This window comes from Myodes glareolus, chromosome 3, assembly GCF_982192425.1.
Source record: "Myodes glareolus chromosome 3, mMyoGla1.1, whole genome shotgun sequence".
Taxonomy (NCBI): Eukaryota; Metazoa; Chordata; class Mammalia; order Rodentia; family Cricetidae; genus Myodes; species Myodes glareolus.
The window spans coordinates 35377311-35390903 of record NC_142028.1 but is presented as its reverse complement, the minus strand read 5'-3'; the positions used below and the strand labels follow the sequence as shown (position 1 = coordinate 35390903).

The following is a 13593-nucleotide window of genomic DNA, read 5'->3' as shown; positions in this document are numbered from 1 at the left end:
AAAAAGAGGAGCGGAAATGTCAAAGATAAAGACCCCAAATGGAGAAAATAGCATTTCCAAGTTCACGTTTGGAAATGTGCACATTAGCACAAAGGTACTGGCTGATTGTTCCCTACTGCCCAGGAACCCAGAAGGGAGGTGTGGGTCCCTGAAGCGTATTGATAGCTTTATATCAAGACAGGATCTTTTATTGCCAAAGATGCTAAGCCCAGCTTAGCTTTAGTCTGATGTGTGTAAATGCATGTGCATGCATATATAGATACACACACACACACACACACACACACACACACACACATGGCAAAAAGGAGCACAAGACCAGGAATATCAGGTCACCTATTGCTCTAGCTTCTAGCTTTTAATTTGCTAGGTCTGTGACCTCAGGCAAGTCAAGTGTCCTGTAGGGCCTGCCTGTCCTAGGTGTCACCAGAGGTAATACCTCCTTACATGGGGCTGTTTGGACAACTGCAAAGTTTTTTTATAACCTTGAAAAAAAGAAGTCATTAGGGCATGCTTGTAAATATTCTTAGCTGGGCAGCTTGGTCTTCAGCACCAGAGAACTCAGGGTCTTGTCTGGAGCAAATCCCATATTTGCACCCTTTTCAGATTCAGTTCCTCTGAGAAGAGGCCTCCCCAGATGTCTCCTTTCCAGTCACATGACTCATTCCTCTGGCCTGGGATGGAGGGCCTGCTGTCACCACAGGGTGTGCAGGGCTTCACCTCAGAGCCACGTGGAATTAGGATGCAGTACACAGAAGCCAGAGCCAGCTCAGACAGCTTCTCTTGGGACACAAGAAAGCAGGGAAGAGTTTCCAGGAGGGACTGTTAGCCGAGCTTTACAAGACCAACAAGGCATTTCCCTGTGGGGGTGGATAGATCCTTCCCAGAGAAGGTGACATGTTATGGTCAGGTAGACTCAGGGAAGGGGTGGGCAGATGGCAGCCAGAAGTGTGTGTTGGGAGTGCTGACCCAGCAGGAAAGGGTGGCACCCAGGTGGGCCGGCGAGGCTGTAAAGGTGCAGACTGATGGTTGAGGGCTGAGGTAGGCGCTTCCTGTGATAATACTCTGAACATCTGGAAGTAGGCCTTCTTGGAACCTGACTCTTTCCAGTGTTCTGAACAGATTATTAACTTTCTCCCACAGTCTGCTCCGATGTACCAGTACCTCGATAGGAAAATGTTCAGAGAAGCCTACCAGATTGCCTGTTTGGGAGTGACAGACACTGACTGGCGTGAACTGGCCATGGAAGCTCTAGAAGGACTTGAGTTTGAAACTGCAAAGAAGGTGCGCATCTCGTCTGTGTGAGCCAGAATTTGTCCTTGGAGGGTCTCTTGAGGCAGAAGGGATCCAGATAACACTGGAGGGACAGGAACTGCCTGTAATGGGCTCTGAAGTCAGACTGCCCTGAGCTCTGGTCTCTCCTCAGTCACCCCTTCACTGTGGGCCTGGCAGGAGCAACCCTCCCAAGGTTCTTCCTCTGGAGGGCTCTGGAGGACCAGGCCCTGTCCTCACAAAGTTGGGAAGATTTCAAGCAGATAATGCAGTAAAACATCTGGTTGACTCTGGCTGTCAGTCTTGGTAGTGCTCATTTATATAAAGATAAAAGCCTGGGCATGACAGACATTCAGTCATCAAGTGTCCCTTAGGCTGGGTCTGAACAACAGCCACTAATGACCCCACCATTGTTGTTAGCACCAGCTTAGTGCAAACGAGGTGGTCAGCCTCTGATTCCCACAGCCTCCCCGAGTGACTCAGACTGTCACTTCCGGTCTAGTTGATTAAAGCAGTTAACCTTGTCTAGGCAGACGAAGGCTCCCAGATGTGTTTCCATCTGAGGACTGAGGGAGAAAGACTGACTTCCAGCCTCTCCCTCATGCTCTTTCCCTGCCTCTTCTCCCATAGCCAAGTAGAGAGCCTCCTTTTGCCCAGGCTGCCGGTGTTGAGGGACCTGCGGACATATGTGGGTGCCCACCTCCTGTGAAACAGGACGGTGGAGCCAGCCCATGTCTCAGAGCTGTTCCTACATTTTCTCTCAGCCTGGTCTCCCTGCCTCTGTTCTAAAATGGGGTGTGAAAATGCATAGTCTCTTTCATTTCGAGCTCACTCTTGAGGCCTCCATAGGCTTGGTAAAGGGTAGTTTGGAGTGGCTGCACAAACGCCAATCATACACAGAACTGGAGGCAGAGCACTGGGGCGTGTGTACAAGGCCCTGGTTCAGTACACAGCACACGAGGAAAAATAAGCCTCCTCAATAACTGCCTGCATGTTTGTAGATCAATCCGTATTAGACTAAGGCTTTGGGGACTCGGGAGAGGCGAGGCTTCTCCTGGAGGAACTCGCTTCTCCTGCCCCTCTCGGAAATGCCAGCATTGTGACCAGGAAGGAATTGTGTCCCTCTAGGCTGTCCCTTTTCATGTAGTATTGCCCTGTACCACCCAGCACATGGCCCCTTCAGTGGCAGAGCGGATGTCTAAGCAGAGGGAACCGAAACTGGGCCATACCCTTTGATTCAGTTCCTACCTACCCTGCATCCCAGAACGCTGAGAACAGACACGATCGTTTCAGAGCACCGGGCTCTTTGTTAGAGTGGTTGACAAATGACAGTTGTGTGTACACTGCTTGTGGGCAGCCTGCTGTGTAGGAAAGGTGTATGGCTTTGACCACAGACCTTGACCAGTGTTTTATCTTAACCCTGAATCCCTGACTGTCCTCTCCCCTAGGTGTCAGTCACTCAGTACTTAGACATGTGGAGGGAAGGACCTGGCCTAGAGAGATGTCCCCACTAGATGGCACCGAAGAGCTGCTTAGTGCTGCCAGCTGCTTCTGTTCCCTGCTCCCCACTTCCCTCTGTGGAAGTTGTTCACAGTCTTGTGACTGACCACTCCGAGGAGCGCCGTGACTCTGCGGTATATCAGGGCTGAAGGATGTCAGCGGCATATTTATCAAGTTCACGGATACAGTGGCCAGAACCACAAAGACTCTTGGAGAGGGCCTCTCTTGCCTGACCATAACGAAGGTAGCTGGAGCCAAAAGGCAGGAAGGAAATAGGCTCAAGGTCCTGCACTGGGCTCAAAACTTGACTGGGACCTGAGTCTCCTTTTTCTACTCTGCCCAGCACCAGGGACTGATTTCTGTACTAGTTTCAGGAAACACAGATGAGGAAGGCAGCTTGTCGGACCTTTGAATAGTCCTGCTGGGCCCTCATCTACTGCTGCCTGAGACACCTTTAGCCTGTTAGTTCTTCAGGAAAATCCAAGTGCTGGGCACTGTCACCCCAGTGTCTCAGGGCTGAAACAGGAAGAGCCCCTGAGCGCAGGAGTCCAAGGCCAGCCTAGGCAGCAGAATAAGTCCCTGTTTCAGAAAGAAAGCCACTTGCCAGATCCCTCCTGGGCAGTGCTTTGCCTAATCCTGCAGTCTGCTGCTGCCCATGCTCAGACAGGAAGTGTTGTCTCTAGGGTATTCCCTCAAGCTTGTGCAGCTCTTGGCTCAGGGAGATTTAGCTCTCTGTTTAATCTGCCCAGCTTCCCCTTTCCACTGTGAACCCCTGAACTAGGGAGAGGACAGAGGCCACGTGAAATCCTGTGTCCCCGGCCTCTGAATAGATTCTGGCTCTGTAGGGCAAGAGGGTGAAATCGCACTGTGGTCATCTGCAAGGGAGCCGGAAGCCGGATGACTTGATCACTCCCCCCAGTTCTTCTACCACAGAGGGTGCCTTGCAGGAGCCAAGGGCTGTTGTGCATTCTAAACCATAATGGCCTAGGAGCTGCTGCTCGGGGCATGTGTCAGTCCATTTCATGTGGACAGCACAGAAAGCACAGCTGGGTGGAAATGTTGCCGGCAGAGCACATGAAGGTCAGTTCCCTAAGCCCCTTGTGGTACCTGAAAGCAGCAAAAGGCGCTTCACTGGCACCGCTCTGCCTGGCTTCACAGCCTTCCATAAATGCACGCATTAGAAGTCTACCTCTACCGTGGTCTAAGCAGACGGTGCGTGTTCACGTTTCACACGCAAGCTTTCTTTCTAGAGACTGGAAGATCATTCCCTGCCGTCCCCCTCTCCCTGTGTACCCTCTGTGCCCCGTGTGTGAAGCACCATTGGGTTAGCAGAGCTGTCTGTTGCTTCCTATCCAAGTCACAGGTATAAGCGTGCAGGCTCTTGTCTCTGTGTCTTGCCTTCTCTGCAGACGCCATTGACTGGAATCAGCCCAGCCTGCCTTTCCATTATGAGCAGTGTCTGGCAAGGGGTTCCACTGCAGACTACGGGATCATAGTTCTGTTTTACCTAATCCCAAAATGATTGATGCTCCCAGGACTTCTTTACAGTTCTTTGTAAGGACTAATCCTCGAGATGAAGACAGGCTGCGCCTCGCTGGGTGGCACACCTCCCAAGCACACAGTGATGAATCAGGCTTCCCTCCCCTGCTTGCTGGCTTTCTTTCTAGAGCTTGAGTGCTCCCACCCCCACCAGCCTGTGGAGAACAAGAAGGCTGATGACTCTATTCTTTTCTCTTCCCATAGGCCTTTACCAGGGTCCAGGACCTTCGATACCTAGAGCTGATCAGCAGTATTGAGGTAACCATCTTCCTTCTCTGGATTCAGGGGCCAGTAGTCCTGAGGACTTGGGAACACAGGCCTTATGATCTGTTCTGGGGGATAGAGTGGCCAGTTACTGGGTAGCTAAATGAGGCAGAAGGATTGGGTCTCTTTTAATCCTTGATTCCTTGTTCCTAAAATAGGGTCTATATACTGGCAATGGTGGTGCTCACCTTTAATCCCAGCACCTGGGAGGCAGAGGCAGAGGCAGGCACATCTCTGAGTTCGAGGCCAGCTTGGTCTACAGAGTGAGTTCTAGGACAGCCAGGGCTACACAGAGAAACCCTGTCTTGAAAAACCAAGATGGTGGTCTATCATTTCCTAGTGTGTCTGTGAGGCAGAGTCAGGCTCTTGCGATGTGATATGCCTCTCTGGGCATGACTGTTGCCATATTCCTGGACTCAAGCAATCTGCCAGTGAATGAAGCATTTCCCAGATGCTCCTAAGTTGCTTTGAGACCTAGCAAGCCATCCTCCTGCCCAGACGGCCTGTGATGGGCTGAAGAATCTGGTTCTGACTGCACCATTTATGGGTGATGGAAGACACTATTTTTAATTTCTGTGTATTCCATTGCTGTCTGACTATCTGTAAAAAGGCATACATATTTTTTCTTCTGAACAGATTTATTGTGAGGCTAAGGGAACGTGAGACACATTTGAGCTCTCAGTTGGAAGCAGTGATGAAATTGCAAATGTCCTGCCCCTTTAACTCCGTTCAGCAGAGAAAATACTTGATGTGGACCCCAGCCTTGTGCAGGACCAAACCTTGTGCCAGACCCAACATTGTGCAGGACCTAGCCTTGTGCAGAACCCAGCCTTCTACGGGGGTGGGGGTGGGAACCAGCAAGTAGAGCTGAGAAAAGGGGAGGCTACAAGATGTTAGCTGTTTGTTGAGTGTTTGTGTGCAGCCGAGGTGTGACGTTAGGCATGAGGTCCTTAGTACAGTGAAGCAGGTGCTAGTGTCGCCAGCCCTGTTCAGTGGTTTGAAGAAAGGGAAGTTAGGAGAGGATGGCACATATCCTTGAGGGGATGTGTTCAAAGACTTAGCTGAAACTCAGGCTTGGTCCCCACTTGCCACTTGTGAACCTTCCCTGCCTCCTTCTACCCAGCAGGTCGTCTACTGTCAGTGTCTTCTCACACAGGTGGACAAGGTCTGGCTGGGTGCCATTGTCCCGAGCTGCTGGCTCAGGGATGGTGCTTGGTGTTAACAACTAAGTCCTTGGAATCTTCATGCAAAGCTACAGAACATCACTTTTCTTTGCACAAAGGTAGCTGGCCTCTGTGAGAGTGAACTCTCAATCCTTGTGATGCCTCACTTAGTTCAAAAGGTTTAACCTCTGCTAGTGCCCTCTGAGCTGAGAAGTGTGTTGACGGACTGTCTCTGGGGAAGAGCAGAGTGTGTTCAGGTGATCTGTTGTGACTGTCCTGAGACCTTGGCTTCTGGCTTCTGGATAGCCAGCATTGACCAGGGAGTTGTGTACCTCAGTGGGTTCCTGTGGTGATAGCATGGTGGCAGAATAGTCTGCCCTTGTTGACAGTCCTTGTGCCATGTTCTTCTGTGGCCTCCACCCCACACTGGCTGACACCTACCTCCCTACAAGAGTTTAAGTCACTCACAAGTTTAAGATGTCAGCATATTTGGTTGATTAGCCTGCACTATGTGAAGGTTTAAAAAATTATTTCTGTCACTGGTGAGGCATGTTGTCTCCAGCTGCTGAGACTTCCACCAGCTTGTCTAGGAGTTTGATTCCATGTCTCATCTTCCTCCTGTGATACACTTGATAGAAAACAAGCAAAAGCAACTGCTGGGGCTGAGGGGCCGAGTGCTGGCAAGTGTTGACAGATACTGGCGCTGTAGACTCACGGGTGTCCCCACACAGGGAAGGTGTGTGCGGATGCCCCTCTCCAGCCTCATCACTGCTCAGTGTGCATGCTCTCACATGCGCACATGTATGTTCACACAGGGGTGTGTTAGGGACCATCCCTTGCTTCAGAAGGTGGAATCATGGGACATGAAGAGCGAGATTTGTGTGACCTTGACTGTGCCTGACTCAACTCACATCTCCCCTTCCTTCACTGCAGTACTTGGTGATGCTAGGGTCACTGAGAGCAGTAGAGGTTTCCTGTGTGAAGTCCTAGTTAGGGCTTCTGTGCTCTGATAAGACGCCCTAAACAAAAGCAACTTGGAAAGGAAAGGGTTTATTTCAGCCTATGGCTCCATCCACATCCCAGTCCATCACTGAGGGCAGTAGAGCAGGATTCAAATAGATCAGGGGCTTGGTGATAGGAGCTGAAATAAAGACCGTGAAAAAGAACTACTTATAGCTTGCTCAGCTGCTTGCTTTCTTTCTTTCTTTCTTTCTTTCTTTCTTTCTTTCTTTCTTTCTTTCTTTCTTCTTTCCTTCCTTCTTTTCTTTCTTCTTTCCTTCCTCCCTCCCTCCCTTCTTCCCTCCCTCCCTCTCTCCCTTTTTCTTTCTTTCTCTCTTTTTTTCTTTCTTTCTCTCTTTCTTTCTTTCTTTCTTTCTCTCTTTCTTTCTTCTTTTCTTTCTTTCTTTCTTTCTTTCTTTCTTTCTTTCTGTCTGTCTGTCTGTCTGTCTGTCTGTCTGTCTTTCTGTCTGTCTGTCTGTCTGTCTTGTTTTGCTTTTAAGACAGGGTCTGTCTGTGCAGCCTTGCCTGTCCTGAAACTTGCTCTGTAGATCTGCTTCTGCCTCCCAAGTGCTGGGATTAAAGGTCTGTGCCACCACTGCCTGTCTCTTAACCTGCTTTCTTATAGCACCCAGAAGCATAGCCCTGGGATGCCACCACCCAGAGAGAGCCATACCCCCTTCACACACACACATCAACCATAAAAACACACCCCAGGCTTGCCTGCAGGCCAATCTAGTGGGCTCTCTCTCTCTCTCTTTCTCTCTCTCTGTAACTCTCTCTCTCTCTCTTTGTTTTGTTTTGTTTTTTGTTTGTTTGTTTTGTTTTTTTTTGAGACAAACTTTCTCAGTGTAATAGCCCTGGCTGTCCTAGACTTGCCCTGTAGACCAGGCTGGACTCGAACTCACAGAGCTGCCATCCTCTGCCTCCCAAGTGCTGGGATTAAAGGCATGAGCCTTCACACCTGGTTAGGGTCATTTTCTCAACTGAGGAGCTTATTTCAGGTTGACATACATGCAGCTAGCACACACAGTGTCTCCTCTTCTTTTAGAAGCAGTGGCTTAGCCAGACTTGTAATCCTACTTCATGGCCTCCATCTTGGTTGAAAAATCCCACACTTTGTCCTTGTCTGCCATTCCTCTGGGTCACAGCTCTGCCACCCAGGTGTCTGGGGCTTGGGGAAGGGGGTCTTAGGAATGCAACGCTGTTGCCAACTGGCCAGTGCACACTGTCTAAGCTATCCTGTGGTTGCCTTGGACAAGCATCCAGGAAAGCCGTCCTGTGGAATTTCCACTGAACAAACAAAGGTTCGCCTTTTGTTTGATCTTCAGTGGTCTGAAAAAAGTCTGCTTTTGTTGTTGAACATCCCCAGTAGAGACATAGGTGAAAGATATGGCAGCCCAGGAGCCAAGTGTGGGCTCCAGTAGGAAGACCCAAGGGCTTAGCCCAAAATAGCAGCAGCTAGCCTTTGTACAGGCTGCTTCCTGCCATGACTGTGGAAGCCATTTCCCATGCTTCTAATTTTTCCAGGAGAGGAAGAAGCGGGGCGAGACCAACAATGACCTGTTTCTGGCAGATGTGTTTTCCTACCAGGGGAAGTTCCACGAGGCTGCCAAACTGTACAAGAGGAGCGGACACGAGAACCTCGCACTCGACATGTATACTGACCTCTGCATGTTCGAGTATGCCAAGGTAAGCCCACCACATCCTGGGCCCAGCCTGCCACCAGAAGTTCTCAAGGCTCTTACTTGTGTCTTAGGCCATGTGTCCAAGCAATGATGCAGACATAAAAAGGTGGTGACCTCAGAAAAAGGGTGGGTAGATTAATAAAAGAGGACCTGCAGGGCCCCTGGTTAAAACTGAAAGCTGACCCTGAAGGTAGCTTCAGAGGGACAGCCCATTCAAGGTACCTGCCAGCATACCAGCATGATGTTGTCACCAGATACTGAGGGTTTATGGCTCAGACCTGGGTCAGGAACCACCAAGATTGGTGACAAGCTGGGCCTACCATGTGGTCCTACCTCAGAGTCAGTCCTGAGCTTCCTAGACCCATGGACTTTTATGAGAATGAGCCCCACTAAAGAGCCAGAGCCCTCCAGGCATCGGCAGCTCAGCCTCCAGCAAGCATTAAAGCTTAGGTGTGGAACAGTAAGGTGCTTCCATGGAGGGCTTCTGTATCCCTGCCTTTCTGGGCTGTGGCAGAAGAGGCTCTCAAAATCCTATTGAGTCCTCAAGTCCTAGCCACAGCTATTCAGTGACTGTTAATGCTAGTCTCTTAGCTCATGAGTCCCAGGGAGGACGGCTTCCCCGTTCATCTCTGTGTCTGTGCTTATCCAGTGCTGGGTTCTTTTCCTACCCTTCTGTTAGACCAGTTTCTGCTTCAGACAGGGATGAATCCCTGAACCACTCCTGGGGCTTCTTCCTTCACACCTCAGATCTGGGCTCTAGGCTTCCCCTGCCCTTTCATCTTCCTTAGCCTCCTCTAAGTTCCTACCCATACACATCCAGGACTACATGAAATGCTCTTTCCCCTGGGGTTCACACCATCCACAGTGCAATGTGACTGTGGGGTCCACACCATCCACAGTGCAGTGTGACTGTGGGGTCCACCATCCACAGTGCAGTGTGACTGTGGGGTCCACATTCCACTAGTGGGTGAAAACTCAGGAGGAAGAGGCAGGCAGATCTCTATGAGTTCAAGGCCAGCCTGATCTACAGAGTGAGTTCTAGGACAGTCAGGACTACATGGAGAGACTCTGTCAGAGAGAGAGAAGAGGGGGAGAAATTAAGAAAGAAAGAAAGAAGGAAAGAGAGAGAGAGAGAGAGAGAGAGAGAGAGAGAGAGAGAGAGAGAGAAGATGAGGAGTGTGACTGCATTAGAGTAAATGTCCACATCTACGGATGTGCCTTGGTGGTAGAGCAGGTCCTTAGCATGAGAGAAACCTCTGTTTAATCTCAGCATTTCATGCAATCACACACACAAAATATAAAGATTAGGAGAGTAGAAGGGCCACAGATGGCTCCAAGGTGGGTGTCCTTAGACCTCTTCCTGGCCACCCTCCTCCTGCTTTGGCCTCTTCCCATGGTTCACTTGCACTCTGTGCGCATGGCCTCCCACCCAGCAGTGCAGCCACACATACACCCCATCTAGCGTGGCTCTCCATGAAGGTAAATACTCGGGGCTCGTTTTGACTATAATTTTTGATCACAGTTCTGAGTATGTTGGTTTCATCTCAAACACACACACACACACACACACACACACACACACACACACACCCCACCCTGGCTTGGTAGTCTGCATTTGGAAAATGTGTGCACACACACGCATTATGTTGGGGGTGGGAGATACTGTGCTTATTAACATAGCATGTTTTTGTTTACTTGAAAATTGCTTCCCAAGATTCAATCTGGTTTTTGGAAAATTTTTAAATTACATTCCCACGTACAAATAAATTGTATGTTTTCCGGACAAGTGACATGTTTATGTGGTGATAAAGGGATTATAATGCTCTTAACTCTGTGTAGTGAGTCCTTATCAGAAGCACCGAGCCTGAGAACCCTGTTCAGTCTCATTCATCACTCAGCACGGCCTCTTTCCGTCCACTCCAGGACAAAGTCTTTGCTCTGGTCCCAGATAACGTGTAAATTGGCTTCATAGAACCAAAAGGCCTTTGAAAACCCACTTGGTTGAGCTTTGGAGGAACTGTTTAGACTCAGCTTGAATTAAGTCACAGCCTCTAAGTTGACTGCTGGGATTGAGGAGGTATGCCTCCTGTCAGGGAGGTTGTGCAAGTTGTGTGCCTGTGTGGTCTTCTTGGGGAGACGCCTCACATTGTAACCCCTCTTAGCTTTTTTGGCCTTTCTCTTTGCTATCTCACTGAGCGCTTGCTTGCCAGAGTCCCTCTGAAGGACTCTTCTCTGCTTTCACAACGCCTGTCTCTGCTGCTAACCTCAGACAGAGAGCTGAGCGGGACAGCTCTGTGTACATGAAGAGCTGATGTCATCACAGTGCCGAGAGGAAAGTGTGTTTATAATGGCCCAAGCCAGGTACCAGTGGCTGGTCCCTAGCCCTTTCTCTGTGGGCCCCAAGGGGAGGCAGAGGCCAGCTTTAGGTGACCCTGTCTTTATTTGGTCTGTAACAGGTAAAATGATGCTCTTCCTGAATTATTTGGTTGTCTTAGGCCAACCTAATATATGGTTTTAGGGTCTACATAATTACCCTAAAAGCAAATGGAAAAAGAAATGAGCTAATTGTTCAAGTGAGTTTCAGCATACATTGCCTGCACTTTCCTGACAGATGAGTGTTAATCGTGAGGAAAGGAGTGCTTTTTTTGTACTTTGTGAGGTTGGCACAGAGCACTCTGTGCAGGGTGCGTTCTCTGAAGACAAACCACCCCTCACTAGCAGTGCAGATCTGGGTTGCACGCCTCTCAATTCCCCCTTTTGAAAAGCCCCACCTTAAAAAATGTCAACCCTGAGGCAGCTTCAATAGTGGCAGCACTGTCCTGAAAAGAGGTGATATTCTGAGGCTGTTTCTGCTATATTTGGGGGATAACCCAGGGGAGCTGGTCATGGCCCTCAGGGACCACCCCCACATAGGGTAAAGGAACTCAGACCCTGCCGAACCCCTGAATCTTCAGACTATTTCTTTCATCTGTGGCTCCTGCTGTCCCTCCATGGGCCATATTCCTGCTTGTGCATTCCTATTCTCAAGGCAAGATCTGGTGTCACTCAGTTAAGAAGTGAACCACTGGTCAGAACTGGGAGGCAGAGACAGGCAGATCTCTATGAGTTCAAGGCCAGTCTAGTCTATATAGCAAGTTCTAGGCCAGCCAGACTGTGTTTGGGAGAAGAAGAAAAAAAGAGGAGGAGGAGGAGGAGGAATGAACCAGAGTGCTTTGCTGGTTGTCTGCTATAGACATATCTCAGGAGCAAAGCCAACAGAATGATCTGAGTTTAGGCCACAGAGCAACTGAGAAAAGACACGATGCCACTTCAGTGTGGCAGCCAAAGGAGGGCACAAGGGACTAAGCCCAGAGCTCTGTGCATCATTGTGCGTTTAAGTTTAGAGGACCATGTACTCAGTACTGGTCTGGGGCATCCAGTGTCATCCCAGTGTGTGACTAGTGATGGCAGGACTAGTATTTATAGTTTAGCAGCCAGTGTCATCCCAGTGTGTGACTAGTGTGGCAGGACTAGTGTTTATAGTTTAGCATCCAGTGTCACCCCAGTGTGTGACTAGTGTGGCAGGACTAGTGTTTATAGTTTAGCATCCAGTGTCATCCCAGTGTGTGACTAGTGTGGCAGGACTAGTGTTTATAGTTTAGCAACCAGTCGTGTTTCTATCAAACTGTGTGAAGGTCGCGGAGTAACTTGTAGTCCATGAGGTGTTTAGAACAGGTGTGAAGGGAAGGAAACACGGAGGCTGCAGTTCCCGACACGTCCCTGTGGCCCCAGCAGCACTTGTGGGTGGTCCATGCACACTCCCTTCCTGGACACCTGGGACTGCCCCCACTTAGTCGCATCCTGCTCCTAGCACAGCCAAGTGGAGCTCTTCCCCGCTCTGCTCTCAGGAGCTGATGTAATGCTGGCACAGGAAGTCCTAATCCGGAGTGTTTTTGTTTGTTGTGCTTCCTCAGGATTTCCTTGGATCTGGAGACCCTAAAGAAACAAAGATGCTCATCACCAAGCAGGCCGACTGGGCGAGAAACATCAATGAGCCCAAAGCTGCGGTGGAGATGTACATCTCAGCAGGGGAGCACACCAAGGCCATAGAGATCAGTGGCAGCCATGGCTGGGTTGACATGTACGTTTCAGCCCCTGCCTGGGAGCTCTTGGCAGTGTGTCAACTCTGAGTTTTGACTGACAAGGGAAAAACTGTTTCTCTAAATATCTGAACCAAACATGCCAGTGACTAGGTTCTCTGGAAGAGGAAGGACTTGAACAAGGTAGCACTGCCTTTGAGGAGCATGGGAAGTGGGCAGTCGGGACCTAGGGGGACACACACAGATGTTCCTCAGGTACTGTGTTGACCTTCCAGGCCTCTGACTCTCCCTTGCACCAAATCGGTATCTCTATATTCATCTAGCAGACAAGGAAATCAAGGCACAAGGGACTCTTGTGTCCTCAAAGGCCAAGCATTTGGGGAGTTGTAGGGCTAAGCTTCAGACTCTGACATGGGTGGTTTCAGTACCCCTAACACTGAGCATGAGAGTTCTGAGCGCACAGAAGAGCCCTCTGTCCATCAGGGAAGGGGACTATCTGGGAGGAACCAGGGTGTCTTTCTTTTCTTGAGTCCTTCCATAAAGTGGCCTTGTTGGATTTTCAGGTAGAGACAATTAGAAGGAGAAGGAATATAGGCAGGGGACACAGTAGGCCGGCAGGGACTGTGGTGGCTTGAAGCCCCAAGGGAGAGTAGAGGAGCTGGAAGAGAGGAATAGAAGCTAGCTAGATACAAGGGAGTGGAGGAGGGGGAACAGGCCAGAGCTGAAGTTATGTGCCATATGATGGTTCCGTCTTAGGACTTGGCACCCACCCTCCAGGTGCATTCTCAGTTAGAAGACTACGCTAAAGGCCACTGGTTGTTCAGGTGGCAACAGTGTGGCCCACAGATAGGAGCCAGTGGCATAGTTAGGTCCTGAGGAGGATGACAGGTTGTTGTGTGGGCCCTTTACCAGGGGACCTTTGTGGGTAACCTACCCCCAACCTTTCTTCTCTTGTCTAGGAACAGTATCTCAAAGATGAAGGCTTAGATCTTAGATTCTGCCCCAAGTATTCTCTACAAAAAGGCTGATGCTGATGGGAGCCACACAGGCTTGTGGCCTCTACTCCCCCAACCCTGAGTTTCTCATATGTCA

The 13593-nt window shown here is 49.9% G+C and overlaps 1 protein-coding gene across 4 annotated transcripts in view; it reads left to right on the top strand.

Moving 5' to 3' along the window:
• Ift122 (intraflagellar transport 122) overlaps window positions 1-13593 on the top strand; it is a 75367-nt gene that overhangs the window by 47006 nt on the left and 14768 nt on the right. For all 4 annotated transcript variants that reach the window (XM_087904399.1, XM_087904400.1, XM_087904401.1 and 1 more), the window contains 4 exons: window positions 1144-1284; window positions 4516-4569; window positions 8265-8426; window positions 12376-12542. In XM_087904399.1, the coding sequence (XP_087760525.1) occupies window positions 1144-1284; window positions 4516-4569; window positions 8265-8426; window positions 12376-12542 (524 nt within the window). The remainder of the gene's footprint in view (window positions 1-1143; window positions 1285-4515; window positions 4570-8264; window positions 8427-12375; window positions 12543-13593) is intronic.